Source organism: Diabrotica virgifera, chromosome 5, assembly GCF_917563875.1.
Source record: "Diabrotica virgifera virgifera chromosome 5, PGI_DIABVI_V3a".
Taxonomy (NCBI): domain Eukaryota; kingdom Metazoa; phylum Arthropoda; class Insecta; order Coleoptera; family Chrysomelidae; genus Diabrotica; species Diabrotica virgifera.
This window is the reverse complement of record NC_065447.1, coordinates 144,175,960-144,193,709: the sequence shown is the minus strand read 5'-3', so window position 1 is coordinate 144,193,709 and position 17,750 is coordinate 144,175,960. Positions and strand designations below refer to the sequence as shown.

General features: G+C 30.9%; 1 protein-coding gene across 7 annotated transcripts in view; it reads right to left on the bottom strand.

Annotated features, from left to right (window-relative positions):
* Positions 1 to 17,750, bottom strand: part of LOC114331795 (cytohesin-1) — a 304,207-nt gene that overhangs the window by 103,739 nt on the left and 182,718 nt on the right. For 3 of the 7 annotated variants that reach the window (XM_050650396.1, XM_050650397.1, XM_050650400.1), the window contains exon 2: positions 5,817 to 6,279. The exons of the other annotated variants lie outside the window; for them this stretch is intronic. In XM_050650396.1, coding sequence (XP_050506353.1) covers positions 5,817 to 5,984 — 168 coding nt within the window. In that variant the 5' untranslated portion in view covers positions 5,985 to 6,279. The remainder of the gene's footprint in view (positions 1 to 5,816; positions 6,280 to 17,750) is intronic. 7 annotated transcript variants of the gene reach the window in all.

Sequence of the window (17,750 nt, the reverse complement as noted above, 5' to 3'; positions counted from 1 at the left end):
AATTATTACGTTTACTAAATAAAGCGATTAATACAATTATATGTATGAAGTTTGTTTAGATGTTACTACTAGATATCGTGTTATCATTAGATAATGATATGAAACAGATAACTTTAAAAACTTTATGTAACCATCTGTATAAAATAATACATCTGATAATTAGAGTAAAAACATTATCGATTTAATATACTCATATATTACACATTACTATTAAGAAGATGGGTACGTATTTTCGGCTGCAATGCTATTCAAATGGGGATTCATTTTTTTCGAATCCTGAGAAAACCAATAAGTACTTTTAAAAAATTTAAACGTAGAATGAAAGATTACGTTATTAGCGAGGGCCGAAAGTCCCTGAGAACTTCTATAATGTTTATTTTAATAAGTTACAGGGGTGAAAAACTAAGAGAAAATTTAGTGTTATTTTTAATTTCAAATATCTCATTCAAAATAAACTTTTTATTTATTCTAAGAGACTTTCGGCCCTCGGTAATAATTTAGTCTTTCATTCTGCGTTTAGATTTTTCAAAAATAATTATTTTTTTTCAGGATTCGAAAAAAATGACCACAATGTCCGTGGTAATATTTTCCAAATCTATCGTTGTCACACAACGCACTCAGTCGAATAGAATATTGTCAGTATAATGTCAGTCAGACACAGAAAATCAGTGACAATTTTAAATATGTGACATGAACCGGGAATATTTTGAGTTGTTGATTAAATAATATTTATATATAGTGCATTTGATAAATAATTGATTTAAGACGTGAACTTTATAAAAAGTTATTTATTGTGTATTATTTATGGAAGATAGAAGCAGAGAATACATCAAGATATTATATTCTGTGATCCAAGTAATTTGTTGTTAAAGATGTTCAAAATTGTAAGCGTTCCATAGTAACAATATATTATTAAAAAACACTTTTCCTCTTTTCTCGATTGAGTATTAGTTTTTGTTGTAGGTACATATAAATTATTACAATCACTGAATACATAGTTATTGAAAAAATTCACATTTATTAACTGAATGAATAATTTGCAATTATACAAAAAATAACAGTTATCCAAGAACATTCAAAAGCCATCTCTTTAAGTTAGTTATGACATTGTCAAGTAGAATGACATTCTAGTAATATTTACATATCCATACCAGTGTGAATTTTACTACACGTAATTTGCCATGTAAAGACATAAAAGGTAGGGATAGCCGTAAAATATTTGCGAATTATGTACAGATGGCCTTAAATTAACAGCCTACAATTTTGAAAATATTAAATTGAAAAAGACATTTCATATTTAATTCATGAGTTCTATTCGTTACGTTTTGAAAAAGCAAGAATATTTATTATATAATATCAAAATAGTTATTTTGCTAACAAGTGCGGAAAGTCATACTTTTCCGCACGCGATTGCAGTTTGCCGAACGACGCGAAGCGAAGTTCCGAAAAGAGACTTTCCGCAAGAGTTAGAAACAATATTTTTTCTACGAGCGTTTAAAAAATAACCAAATCTTAATCAATTAATTAGTTTATATGAAAATACATACACAAATTAATTCTCTGACAAGATTGTCAAAACCAAACTTTCAATATAATTGGTTAGCATGAAGACGATCTTGGTTTCCATGACGACGATTCAAAACCACTGTTATTGTCTGCTGATTTGACTTTCGAATATTATGTCAAAATAATTTTATTTCATCGAATTGTCGCGTTAATTTCATTAAAACATGAACACAATAAGATACATTTGAAACAAATTAGTAAATAATATCTAAATATTAGTTTATTGCATGTATTGTAATTATTTTAAGGCCATATTAAAATATCTAAATTCAGTGCGGAAAAGTAAATATTTCCAAGCTAAAACGCGTGCGGAAAACTAGACTTTTTTGCACGCTCGTAGAAAAAAATCTTTAAAATCATATGTAACTGTATTATTTGCTTTAAAAAATACACTGTTTCAACAAATGTTTAACTTTTACTGATTAATCAAATAAAACTATCAAATAAATATCAAAATACCAAACAACTATATAAATTTAATGCTTCCAAAAGTTCTTCGAGACAAACAAAATATTTAAGAAGATGTTAATCACTAAAATACACACTAAAAACGCAAAACAAACATTTCACCAATTTTTGAAACATCTATGATCACCAGTGTATAAATGTTTTAAATAAATATTATGGCAATATTAAGCGAATAAAATATAATATGTTCAATAAAAAGTGACTCCAGAACAGTCACCAGTAGTAGAATTCATTTGAGTTAATCAATTTTTTAATGTCATTAACTTAAATATATTTTTGAATTTTTTTGATGACTGGAATACATTCAGAAATGACTAGAAAAGATTCGACTAGAAAATAATGTCTGCACGAGCGGAAAAAATTGATTTTTATAATTATTCCTTTTAAATTTTTTTAAAAATAAATGTAGCAATAACTCCGAAATTACGACATTTAGGAATAGAGAATAGAATACATGAAAAATAATCAGTATTTCTTAAGAACTTCAAAATGAAAAAATATACAGGATGTCCCATTTGAAATAAGAAAGTTCATTAGATTTCCAGCAAAAGGGAAGATCTGACAGCAATCTAAATACCACCATATTATCGGCCGCATCACAAGGCTCTTACTCACTAAATCCTATAAAAATCTTGCAAGCCATTTCCGAGATAATTGAGGCGTTCCATACATAAAACTCACTCTGTATGCTTTAGTATTGCAATGAAACGCAATAAACAAAAAAATAACGGGATTTATTAATACAATCTAGAAATTTACACTTTATACTATTCGGAAGCTATTATCTTGTGAGATTTTAAAATTATTTACTATCTTTAACGGAAATTAACCACAATAATTGAACCACGATTTGAAAATACTTTTACTTTGACGTTTTAAAATTACAATTTATATCTGTATCAATCACACGACCTGGTTACTGGTTCTATTTCTATTCCCAAAAAATAAAACGCGAATAAACGAAATTATTTTATTTGAACCATTGGTTTTGAGTTTTCTCGGATATATTGGTGATTTTGAGTCTCTGAAAATGTGTATTTAGAGCTATTTAGAGCAATTAGCATAGTTCAAATAAAATAAACTAAAAACTTCCATCAGACAATGTTTTATCCTGTCATGAACTTTATTTAACCTCTGATGAGGCTACACAATTAAGAGGGCATATTAAATAAAATTATCCGTATAAAAGTAAATGGCAGCTAATCAAAATAAGAAGATACCAGAGGGAATTTGTACTACTTCAATGAAAATTTCGAAAAATAAAACACAACGAAATAATAACTAAGTACGTAGGTACTTCCAAATAAATTCAATCGAAAATTATGGAAAAACTTTACATTTTTAAGTATATTCAAAAAAAGCAATGAAAAATATTTTATCAAAATTCGTATTTGGAAAACCCTTTCCAAAAATATAATCACCAAAAATCAAAAAGGAAAATGTCACAAGAACGTATTTAAAAAATATATTGCTGTAAATAAACCGAGAAAGAAAATAATTTATTGTATTGACGGATTCGGCCGTTACTTGATGGAAAATCATTTTATCGAACAACAAAACAGTGAAAACTTTTTTTATCAATACTTCCACAAATTTTATTATAAATTAATGTTACTACAGCTGTTTCGACAGATTGCCTTTCTCAAGTCATGTATTTTACAATAGGTTTGTTCCAACACAACCGAGAACCGTCACGAAACGGTAACGTTCCTGCGCAGTAAACAAAATCCGTTCCAACAAAAATATATGATCGTCATCGGATCGTCTTTCCCACTGTTTCAATGTGATCTTTCAGTGACGGTTTCGTGATGATCATTTCAGTAATCGGGCCATAATCGGGCAAATGCATGTGCTGGTTGGACAGTCACGAACAAAAATGATAATGATAGATAAATCCATGGAGTATAAATAAAGACGTCCATGGATAAATCAGTTATCAGTCAGATAACCGTTCCAACATCGGTTTTCAAATTACCGTCATGGGACGATAACTGGGCGATACAATTACGAACATGCGCACAACAAACGGTACAAGTAGTTTCGTGACGGTTTCTGGACTGTCCAAAAGTTCATGTTGGAACAGACCTAAAGTGTCTGTGCTTTAAAGTTTCTAACTGGATTGAGGAGTGGGGAGCTGTTTTCCACAAGTTGGTCGTTCAGAATAATTATTATATCTGTATTTTTTAATTTATTAATTATTACCGTAGATTTATAATAAAGATAGCTTAAGGCCTTTATTTTGAGTAATAAGAATTTGATACTGTTCATTAAAAGAATGAATATAATCTAGTAGGTGAAGTTCGTACGTATAATCTGTTATTCTATTATTGAAAGTCCTTTTATGCTCTGCTATGCGTTTGTCAAAAGTTCTGCCAGCTTGACCGATGGAAGTTTTTGGACAGTCACCTCAGTATACAGCACTGTGTAATTGCTTTTTCTTTTGGCTCTTATTGTTCTTAATGTATTTGCCTAAATAACACCAGCTTTTAGAATTTAGAACAAAAAACAACTTAGGTAAATACATTAAGAACAATAAGAGCCAAAAAAGCAATTACAAAGTGCTGTATACAAACAGACACGTGGTGATTGTCCAAAAACTTGCATGGGTCAAACTGGCAGAACCTTTGACAAACGCAGAGCAGGACATAAAAGGGCTTTCAATAATAGAAAAACAGATTCTACGCACGCACTTTATCTCCAAGAGTCTACATCATAATCATTCTTTTAAAGACCAATTTGCCATGACAAAAAAAGCCTTAAGCTATCCTTATTAGAATCTATGGAAATTAACAAATTAAAAATAGAAATATAATTCTGAATGACCAACTTGAGATAAACAGCTTCACACTCCTTAACCTATTCAGTTAGACTTTATAAAGTGTAGGCGCATAGTATTAGTAATTTACGTAACAAGTTCCGAAAGTCATATTTTACGAGACGAGTAGGAAGTTTCCAGGGCGAGCCGTAGGCGAGTCCTGGAATCCTGTGTCTCGTAAAATCACTTTTGGATCGTGTTACGTACAATATTTTTTCTGCAGCCGTTTTGTATGTTAAAAAGAATATATGGATAAACTTTATTTATGAACTTTTATTAAACATTTTAAAGTTACTCTCGTGATTTCACCATTAGAAAAATCTACTTATGAATATTAATAACACAATTATAACAATTATTTACATTGATATTGTTAAGAATATTAACAGAAATGGTAGTACATATTGAAATTAGTGTTAGACGTGACAGTACTTTTACTATTTTTTGAGATATTAATTTGGTTGCGGCCATTTTCACACACACGAATCTTAAATGACAAGCGTTGTCATAATAAAAAGTTGATGTTATTGTCAAAGCCGTTACCTAGCTACCCAAAATCGTCCCGAAAGTAAAGAAAGTGTCCCGAAAGTGAAAAAATTAGTCCCGAAAGTAGCTACTTTCGGTACGAGTTGTGTAAAATGGTACTTTCGATTTAATAAAGAAAGTTTTATTTTCGGAACGACTGCAGAAAAAAACACATTACTTTAGAAAGGCACTTTGCCGAAACAGCTGCAGTGACATTAATTTATAGTACATTTTGTGGAAGTATTGAAAATAAAAATTTTCAGTGTTTTATTGTAAGACAAAATAATTTACCTTTCTGGTTTGTATTGTAGTACGGTATACTTTTGGTTTAATACTACACACTACACGGTTAAAATACACAAGAAATATTCTCTACAAATTGTGTTTTTTTGTAGTAATTCAATATTATAATTAATAAAAGGTTACAATAAAAATATCCTACCAGTCTTTTGATCCCATGAGACAATGTCGTCAAATCCCAAGCACTCTTGGATGTTCTTTCAGGTTTATGTTTCGTTTTTTTGGTCCTTTTCAAAGAAGAAAACCAATTGGAAACATGACCAGCATTTGCACTAAGAGATCCTCTTCTACTTCCTCCTAGCGTAGTCATTATCACATATTTTCGAAACGAATTTCGGGTTTTTTACTATCACAGCCACAGTAAACTTTATTCGAAAAAAGAAACAGTCACATAACTATTAATTTTTTAAATTATTTAATCACTTTTATTGTAAAATATTATTCACTGACTCTGTATATGCATCCTATGATTCCGATTGTTTTTCCGTTAATATCTGTCGTAAATATTACACATATTAAAAATTGGCGTAGGCACCAGTATCACTTCTGTGGAACGTGCGCGTGGAGGCAGTGTTGACAAGATGACGTCGCTTTCCCCTCTTAATCTGATAAGAAAGATAAATAACATGCTACAGAGTGTTAAAATAATTGCCATTATTTGACGGTTGTATCACAAGATTAAACGAATGTTTACAAAATTTTTAATGTTAGTTATGTTGCCTTAATGCTATCTCCAATTAAATGGGATCATGCCTTAAATATTTAAAATTGTCAATATACAGGTTGAGTAGTTTTATTTTTAGTCCAGGGAAATAAGGACACTAAGGACACTGAAATATCCAGCCAGCTGACAACTTTTTTAGTTATTGTAGATCTATAGGAAGAAAACCTACCTGTTTCCCACTCAGAGTTAGGAGCCGTTTTTTAATTACATATTAGGTATCATAGGTCTGGATCCCGCGTATGAAAAAAAAGTTGATTAATAGCAAGCTGAAAATTTGTTAATAACTTAAGGGTGTCTAGTCGGACAAACTTTGATATGTGGGAATACTGGAAGTTTTAATTGTGGAACAGGAACGGTCAGACCACAAAAACGTCACATGTATTTTGTCCGACAGAACTTCCAATTGATTTGTTACCCTTTCATTAAACTCTCATGCAAAAATCAGACTGCTATTTATCACCTGTCATAATTCCTGTCATTTGACATATTCTACGTGTTCCACTAATTATAATTCCCATTTGGTGACAAACAGCAGCCTGATTTTTGCATGAGAGTGTAATGAAAGGGTAACAAATCAATTGGAAGTTCTGTCGGACAAAATACATGTGACGTTTTCGTGGTCTGACCGTTCCAAATTTTTAACCTGTTCCACAATTAAAACTTCCCCTGTTCCAGTGTTCCTATATATCAAAGTTTGTCTGACTAGACACCCTTAAGCTATTAACAAATTTTCAGCTTGTTATTGATCAACTTTTTTTCATACGCGGGATCCAGACCTATCAGTTTAGTGCAAGAAACGCTTTTTTTCGATTTATTGCACTCCATTAAAAAGATAAATAGATGACACAAAATTACAAAATTTGATTTTTTTAGAACATTGAAAAAGCTTTAAAATGCCGATTTTTGAACGTTTCAATTTTTTGCTTCGCAAAATGCAAAATAAGTGAAAATCGATATTTGTTAATAACTTACTAAAACTAACTTAGAACTTAATGTTTCACCCAAAGTTGGGTATGGGGGTACTTAACAAATCCCTTACAATTTGAGACCGATCCATTAATTAGTTTAAAAGTTATTCTATTTGGTTATCCCAAATTATTTATTTATTATATTAGTTATTTATTTTTATATATTTATTTTAAAAATTCGTGGAAAATAGCTTTTCGAATATGTAAAAAGATTTTTTCTACGGACAATATTTTTAAAGTTATTCTACATGTTTACACTACAAACTACAAAATTTCAAAAAATTGGCATTTTGATTTTTGACTATATTAAATAATTTTTTACGGTTTTTTAATAAATTTTGATAGTATCACTCTTCTAATTTCATTTGGCATACGCATAATTGCCCTACTTCATTATTTTCTGTCTTACGTTATTGCAAAACAAAAGTCTCTGAGATAAACAAATAGAATAACTTTTAAACTAATTAATGGATCGATCTCAAATTTTGAAGGTTTATTAAGTACCCCAATACCCAATTTAGGGTGAAACACTAAAGTTCTAAGTTAGTTTTAGCAAAAGTTATTAACAAATATCGATTTTCACTTATTTTGCATTTTACGAAGCAACAAATTGACTTTTTAACTTACAAAAATCGACATTTTGAAGCTTTTGATAATAATTAAAAACCGCTCCGAACTCTGGGCAGGAAACGGGTAGGTTTTCTTCCTATACGCTGTGAGCTCGTACGTAGAGGGGATATTTACAAATTCGCGAGCGCCAGTAGTGGCAAGTTTGTAAACGTTTACCGGAAATTTGACATAAATGTCAAAGTGATTAAAAATTAAAATTAAAAATATTAATTATAAAAAATATTAGTTGGTCAAAGCTGTGGTTTATATTTTTAGTTTAAATATTAGGTCTGGATCCCGCGTATGAAAAAAAAGTTGATTAATAGCAAGCTGAAAACTTGTTAATAGCTTAAGGGTGTCTAGTCGGATAAACTTTGATATATGGGAACACTGGAACAGGGGCAGTTTTAATTGTGGAACAGATTAAAAATTTGGAACGGTCAGACCACGAAAACGGCACATTTATTTTGTCCGACAGAATAGACTTAAACTCTCCGAACAGAGATTAACCTCTCATGCAAAAATCAGACTGCTATTTATCACCTGTCATAATCCCTGTCATTTGACATATTCTACATGTTCCACTCATTAAAACTCCCATTTGGTGATAAATAGCAGTCTGATTTTTGCATGAGAGTTTAATCTCTGTTCGGAGAGGTTAAGTCTATTCTGTCGGACAAAATAAATGTGCCGTTTTCGTGGTCTGACCGTTCCAAATTTTTAACCTGTTCCACAATTAAAACTACCCCTGTTCCAGTGTTCCCATATATCAAAGTTTGTCCGACTAGACACCCTTAAGCTATTAACAAATTTTCAGCTTGCTATTAATCAACTTTTTTTTCATACGCGGGATCCAGACCTATATACTTACGTTTTAAATACTGAATTTAAGTTTTTTTAATGTTCCGTAATATGTAACTATAATTTAATCTAAAAATCTTAGCGCCATCTACACGATAATTGTGAAAGTATCCGAAGTAAGAAATTCATATTTTATCAATAGAACGTCAAAATGATTAGCAAAATCTTAAAAAAATCGATTACAATTTAATTACTTTTTTGCGTTGTAAATGTTAAGCGATAACAATTAAATAATAAATGTAAAAATTACCGGTGAAAGTTGAATTAGTAATCCGCTAGGAGCGCCACCAGCGAAGCTCAGAGCGTATAGGACTACAATAACTAAAAAAGTTGTCAGCTACCTGGATATTTCAGTGTCCCCGTCCTTAACATGGTCTATTTCTTGTTTATTTCCCTGGAGTGTTTAGGGAAACTAGTAAGTATATATAACCACAACACCATAATAGTACGGATGCAATCTATTATGCAGTCTATTTTATTATATTAAGATTTATAGAGGTCTCTATAGTTGATTCGCTTTCAAGATGAGCTAAGATGCCAGTTTCAGGCGCCTGATTCATGGATTTTTCGTGTCGTCGCAGCTTGTCGTTGGTGAGAAATTAATTTATTCTATATTATAAATTAATTTCTAACCAATGACAAGCTGCGACGACACGAAAAATCCACGAATCAGGCGTCTGACATTGGCGTCTTAGCTCATCTTGAAAGCGAATATACTACAGAACCCTACACTCGTAAAATTGGAAAGAAATCTTTTGTAAAAGGTATAAAATTATTTTATTAAAATCCCTTAAAAAGGCTTCATCACAACAAAACGTTTTCGATTTTTATAAAAAATCATTATCAGTGTTCGATCTAAAAATAAGTATAACCGATTTAATGAATATAAAGTTGGTATTTAAATTTTGACAAAGGTTAGAGCAAGTTGGTTATACTTACAAACTTGATGCTAGCTGAGCCACAAAAGAAAAATATCCGGGTAAAAACCCTTTATATATAATATAGATGCCTTAAAAGTGCATACTTCAATAAAAAGCCCTGTGATGGTCACATGGCAACCAGGATAATGCCCTAAGGTAATGTATTGAGATTTCCCAACACGTTTGATCCAAATTGAGTTGATTACATTTCAATGACTTAATGGCAACTGAATGCGAAATGAGTGATGTTTCTGAAAGGTGTCAAAAGACAGACCGAAAACGTGACGTGGAAGTTACCCTGTATTACCACAGCCAACTAACTGTAGTAAAATATTTTTTTTAATTTACACAGTAATAACAAACATCAACAAAGTTGTGGCTATAATTACATTTAAGTAAGATGTAGGTAGAGTATGAAATGATTTTTATAATGTTAATAGAGAATTAGCCAGAATGTATGCAGCCATCTATACATAATTCAAATGAAGTTATGAAGTTATTACTTCGTGATTTTTTTAGTATGTTATAGCCTTATTCTCTAAGAATCTCGATGTAGTAATATTGTTGCCAAAAATGTAAATGTCATTATATACCGGGTGTGCCAATAATACTGTGTTTTTTCCTCAAAGTTCGGAACAGGTACTTTAACAATTAGCCATGTTCTTCATCAAACAGGGTGTTTCTAAATAAGAGCGACAAACTTAAAAATAATGACAGTTTGCTTTATAAACATATGTCCGCAAATGCTGCGTTTTCGAAATACGGGATGTTGAATTTTTTCTTACAAACTGACGATTTACTTATTGCTCTAAAACCGGTTGAGGTATGCAAATGAAATTTGGTAGGTTTTAAGAGGTAGTTATTTTACATTTTTTTTGACATACAACTAAAAATTTTATATTCATCATTGGCGTGTATACAGGGTATATGACCGGGTTATATGACCCGTATGCACGTCAATGGTGATTATAAAATACATAATTGTACGTCAAAAAATGCGCAATAACTACCTCTTAGAACCCACCAAATTTCATTTGGATATCTCAACCGGTTTTAGAGCAATAAATAAATCGTCAGTTTGTAAGAAAAAATTCAACATCCCGTATCTCGGAAACGAAGCATTTGCAGACATATGTTCATAAATCAAACGGTCATTATTTTTTCATGTAGAATTACCCCTTAAAGTTTGTCGCGCTTATTTAAAAACACTTTGTAATGATGAAGAACATGGCTAGTTGTCAAAGTACCTAACTTTTTCATTATATAACATAAGTGAATGAGTCACAAAGCAGAATGTTAAGAAAGGCTAAGGCTACAATTGAGTTTTAATTTCAATATTTTTTAAATGCTAGAATATTCCACAGGATGTTCCGAATTTTGAGGAAAAAATACAGTATTATTGTTACACCCGGTATACAATGATATTTACCTCTACAGCAACACTGTTACTAACATCGATATTTTTAGAGAATAAGGCATATATTAAACTACATCATTTTAAAAAATCACTAAAATCGGACATGTTTCGGAGATTCGAGACATCAAAAATGACCCATTTTTAAGGGGTCCGGATTTTTTTGGCCAGGAGTGTATATATTAATGCAACATTAGATAATGATGTACACTACTTTGTAAATTAACAACCAGCTCTTAACTGGCTATGTCTCGCCCTGTGTAATTATCACAATATGTATTTAATGTTAGCTTAGTGTTTCCGACAATACTTAAATGATTATTCTATTTTAATATTTTTTTGATTATTCAGTATTCTATTTACTTTGACTGTATCCAAATTAGAGCCTACTAATGCACGGTCTTAGATTATGTTTTCTTTACATTTATTTTTTAAATTAGATTCGATGACACGCAAATATTAATATAGGAATGTTTTAAGTAGGTACGTGAATGAACTTAAATAAACTCATAAAAATCCGCAGTTTATTGGATTTTAAAATGTAACAACGCTAATTACCTCAAATTAGTATTGGGAAAACAATATAAACAGTGTAACCAATCTAACCGTAGCTTCCCGCCTCTTACTACAGTAGAACCCCGCAAATCCGAACTAATTGGGGGGACAGCCTGTTCGGATTCCGAAAAGTTCGGATTATCCGAAAGTTAGCCTAACTAATAATTCAAAGTTTTCGTTGTCCTTGATTTTGAGTCGCAAAACGTTCTCGCAAGAGTGTGGACAATATCTTTGGACTTAAGTTGACTGCAAGATAATTGAAGTAAGTTTATATGTAATATTTTATAAGCACTACGTATAAAGTACGTATTCATTTTTAAGAAATTTTAAATGTCAAAGCCCTATTAATCCTACATTGTTCAATTTCTGGTTTTACTCTGTATAATAAACATGTTTTTAAGTTTTTGTCGTGAATTTTTAAATTTTGTTCATTTTCTGTTGGTTCGGATTAGCGGGGTTCGGTTTTGCGGGGTTCTACTATACTTAAATATCAAGTTCTCGTTTAATATCCCAACAATTTACAACAATTAAACGAACAAAAAGAAATTACACTTGGTCTTAAAATTAGCAAATACAAAAAATTATTGTAGAGAATTAAAAATACTATGAGAAGAAAAACAAAAGAAGGATAAATGACAGGGTTTGAAAATGACAGATAGTTTGCGCATGATTTATCATCGCTTCCCTATCTCCATCGTATTGCAATTATTGTTGCATTACTTAAACATTGACATCACAGAGGATATGGCCGAAAAAGCCATAAAATGCCCAAAAAATGGTAAAAGCTTGTGGACCTGAGAACTTATGAAAAATGGAAAGAAAACCGAATTATTCAATAGGATAGCATACTTATTCAACTTTTGTATAAATGGACACCCCTCCCAGAAGACTGGCAAACCGCATATACAGGGTGTTTCATTAATAATTGTCCATATAGTAACTGGAGAAACCTTAGTACAAAATACGAAGATTTAACCTAAAACACTTAAATAAAATGTGGTTCCTTACTGAGTTACAGGGTGTTTTATTTAAAAATTTAAAAACTATTTTTGCTCAGCATTTTAAAACTATTCAACGTATCCTTTTCATACTTGGCAGGAAGTATAGGTACTGTAAAAACTACTAAATTATGTTAAACAAACGTTTCTGGATATTACCAGAGGCGTGCGACGGGGGAAGTGCAAGGTTGACCCTTTCCAAATTCTACGCCACTGGCGGAATTGCTATTTTAGTTAAATTTTTGGATTCTACAATACTTTCTATGAAAATAATATACTCTTCATTCGTAACGATAAAGTCATTAGTTTTCGAGATCTTTGAAGTTAAAATTGAAACGATACGGTTATTTTCATTAATGTATTGTGTCGCTTCATTTTTAATTTCAAATATCTCGAAAACTAATCATTTTATCGTTACGAATGAAGAGAACATTTACATAAAAAGTATTGAAAAATCAAAAAATTACACTAAAATAGCAATTTCGTCAGTGGCGTAGAATTTGGGAAGGGTCAACCAGCCACTATCCCCTGTCGTACGCCTCTGGTATTAGCTAGAAACGTTTATTTAGCTTAATTTAGTAGAGTGTACAGTACCTACACTTTCTACTAAGTATGATAAGGATACGCCTAATAGTTTTAAAGTACTGGGTACAAATAATTTTTAAATTTTAATCATATGAATCATAATATCATAAATGAATCAAAATAACTGTGCCGTTTCATATTTAACTTCAAATATCTCGAAAACTAATGACTTTATCGTTACCAATAAAGAGTATATTATTTACGTAGAAAGTATTGGAGAGTATAAAAATGGCACTAAAATAGTAATTCCTCCAGTGGCGTAGAATTTGTTTTATTTAAGTGTTTTAGGTTAAATCTTCGTATTTTGTGCTAAGGTTTCTCCAGTTACTATATGGACAATTATTAATGAACCACCCTGTATAAAATCAATCTATAAATAGTTACACTTTTTTAAAAAATAACTTTTTATGATAGCACGTTTTTATTATTTCTAGGACACAATATAAAATTATAAACTATTTTGTTGTTTTAATTCCTATGTCATGAGAGAATTTTGTAATCGATTTAGAACTCATATAAATCAAAGAAAATGTTTAAAATGAAACATGTTTCGAAAGAATAATTGTGATATACCCCATTCCACGAATATACGTCTGTTTTGGATTATCGCGACAACGAATATTTTACTGTGCAAAATATGAAGAACGAAAGTAAATTGCAAATTATATTGTTGTTTATTGGAGTAATTATTAGAGCAAAATACTTTCGTACTTATGTTGCACACTAAAATATTCGTTGTCGCGATAATCCAAAACAGACGTACAGTCGTGGAATACACCATATACCTTAATATAGCTAATATTATATTAACTTAACAAAATATAAAATATTAATATGCTATATAATTAAAGTAAACTAACAAAAATTAAAAAATTGAACACCAGGGCATGAATCGGGGACCTCTTGATATGCAGTCGAATTCTCTGCCGCTGAGCTACGTTAGGTTACATTACGTTTTTTTTTTATTATAAGCCAATGACGAATCTTAGGAAAATACTATAATCCACTGCATTGTACATGTGCAGAATATTTTGTTTAATGACTAAAGGCACGGGATTAATTTTAAGAAGTTCATCCCTACCCCTACTAACGTAAACTTTTACAGTTATACAACAAATCAATATTATATCAAAGCTGTCATATTCGCATTAACTTAAAAACTAAAAATTGTGATATTATTTTTATTTATTTAGAAAAGATTTTTAAGTACCCACATGTTCATTTCTTTAATAATTTATTCTTTTTTCCGAGTCAAACTACATTATGTACCTACTCAAACATAATACACATTTTGTAAGTCAATGAAATTAAATAAGTATACAACACAGTTTATTCAATCACCACACCACCACAATATTTCTTTGTTAAAAAAGTTTTCATTTGTACATGATACAACGTAAATACCCAGAAATTACATCGCATTATTGCACCATGGAACACTATAATTATGACGATATATTAATTCCTAGAAATTACTCTATTCTCTCTATCCAAAATATAAAATTATCTACTAGTTTAAAAGAATTTTGTAAGCTAGGCGAATCAGTTTTAAAAAAGGAATTGGGACAAACTAAATTCAAACTTATGAGTTTTCAATACAAAAGAGGCATTTCTAAAGAAGGTAAGTATATGTATTTTGTTCTCGATTGTGAGATCGAGAGGTTCCGGGTTCAAATTCGGCTGTTTTCTATTTTTTTTGGGTATTACATTTTTGGAAAGTAGTAGGTATTAAAGATAGTTTCATATTTAAATAAAATACAAATAAACTGTTTAAAGTATGTATATTTATTTCGTTGAAATCATATAAGAGTATACACACACGTTCTTTTTTTATGTGTTGGGAGTAAGTATAGGCTTAAGTGGAAGTTTGTGGGGTCAGCACCCTTGTTCCCCGGTCGCTACCATGGAAAAGGGGTGCAAAGGGGTTTCGCGCTGTATCTCACAAGCTAGCAACCCTACAGAATATTTTATTAGATATAATTTGTAGCTAATTAAATTATTTACAACTTTATTCGTATTAATTTTTTTCGTAAAATAGAAAATAAAAAAGGTTTAAACAAAAATTTAATGGTTATACGTATACAGGGTGTTTCATTAATAATTGTCCATATAGTAACTGGAGAAACCTTAGCACAAAATACGAAGATTTAACCTAAAACACTTAAATAAAATGTTGTTCCTTACTGAGTTACAGGGTGTTTTATCTAAAAATTTAAAAATTATTTTTGCTCAGCATTTTAAAACTATTCGACGTATCCTTTTCATACTTGGCAGAAAGTGCGGCTACTAGACACCCTACTAAATTATGATAAACAAACGTTTCTAGCTACTACCAGCGGCGTACGACAGGGGATGGTGAATGGTTGACCCTTCTCAAATTCTACGCCACTAGAGGAATTACTATTTTAGTGCCATTTTTAGATTCTACAATACTTTCTACGTAAATAATATACTCTTCATTGGTAACGATAAAGTCATTAGTTTTCGAGATATTTGAAGTTAAATATGAAACTGCACAGTTATTTTGATTAATTTATGATATGATTCATATGATTAAAATTTAAAAATTATTTGTACCCAGTATTTTAAAGCTATTTGGCGTATCCTTATCATACTTGGCAGACAGTGTAGGTACTGTACACCCTACTAAATTAAGATAAATAAACGTTTCTAGCTACTACCAGAGGCGTACGACAGGGGATAGTGACTGGTTGACCCTTCCCAAATTCTACGCCACTGACGAAATTGCTATTTTAGTGTAATTTTTTTATTTTGCAATACTTTTTATGTAAATAATATACTCTTCATTCGTAACGATAAAATGATTAGTTTTTTGAGATATTTAAAATTAAAAATGAAGCGACACAATACATTAATCAAAATAACCGTGTCGTTTCATTTTTAATTTCAAAGATCTCGAAAACTAATGACTTTATCGTTACGAATGAAGAGTATATTATTTTCATAGAAAGTATTGGAGAATCTAAAAATTGAACTAAAATAGCAATTTCGCCAGTGGCGTAAAATTTGGAAAGGGTCAACCATTCACTTTCCCTCGTCGTACGCCTCTGGTAATAGCCAGAAACGTTTGTTTAACATAATTTAGTAGTTTGTACAGTACTTATAATTTCTGTCAAGTATGAAAAGGATACGTCTAATAGTTTTAAAATACTGAGCAAAAATAGTTTCTACATTTTTAGATAAAACACCCTGTAACTCAGTAAGGAACCACATTTTATTTAAGTGTTTTAGGTTAAATCTTTGTATTTTGTGCTAAGGTTTCTCCAGTTACTATATGGACAATTATTAATGAAACACCCTGTATAATAAGCAGAAAATAACTTATATGCAATTCTAACATAAGACGAAAAAAACGGCATTTCAAATCAATTTCTATTTCTACAACAATAGCATTCTGCTACTTCCTTATTGGAGTATTTGAGATCCCCACGGTAATGAATTTTAAGCAAACACTGCCATTATTGTAGCTACGTAACGGAATACGCCATAACATGTTAAACAACACAAAACAAATGCCAAAGTTGTTACCGATTAAAGATTTTACGAGGTAGAGTCGTTTACCTTGTACAAGGCCAAAAGGAATTTTTATTCAATGGTTGAAATACACAGAAACTGCGGGTGTGTGATGTCATTATTGTTTTATTCATGAATTTGCACTACATGTCAGGGCAATATTGATGGTATGTTGTTTGTAATTAAAAATGGAAAAAGGTCAGAGGGATTTAACTGTCTAGCAACAATATTATTACAGCGATCTTGTTAAAGAATAAGGCTAGGCTATAACATATTAAAAAATCACTTAAATCGGACAACAGATTTAGGAAATTCGAGACATCAAAAATGACCCATTTTTAAGGTGGTGCTTATTGGAGAAGTGTGTAATCAAAGAATAATTAAATGGTAATTTGACAATTTATTTGGAAAATATTGAAATTTAACAAATCTGGACACTGCTTAACAATAAATTGTGAATAACACAACAACTGGTCGTTGTATACAGATGGTTTAAAAATTGGCTCTTGTTAGTAAAGTATATGACCACCTCTGTGATTAATGACAGCAAGACATGGATCTGGCATACTTCTTAACAAAATGTAAAATACTGTTTTGCTCCAATTTGTTGCCATTGCTCTTCCATACACTAATCAACTTTTTAGCATATTCCAAACATGCTCGATGGAATGGAATCCAAACAAGTCAGGGGATTGAGCAGGCTAGGGCAATACCTGAATACTGTTCTGCTCTAAAAAATTTCCCACGATTCTTACAACATGTGGATGTGCATTGTCGTGCATCAACACAAAATTTTATCCGAATTGTGCAGCATGTGGAAGAACAACAGTTTCCAGAATATGATCTCGACATTCATTTGCTGTTAAAAATCCTTCAACGAAATTAGTTCGAAAACCTATTGAAACTCC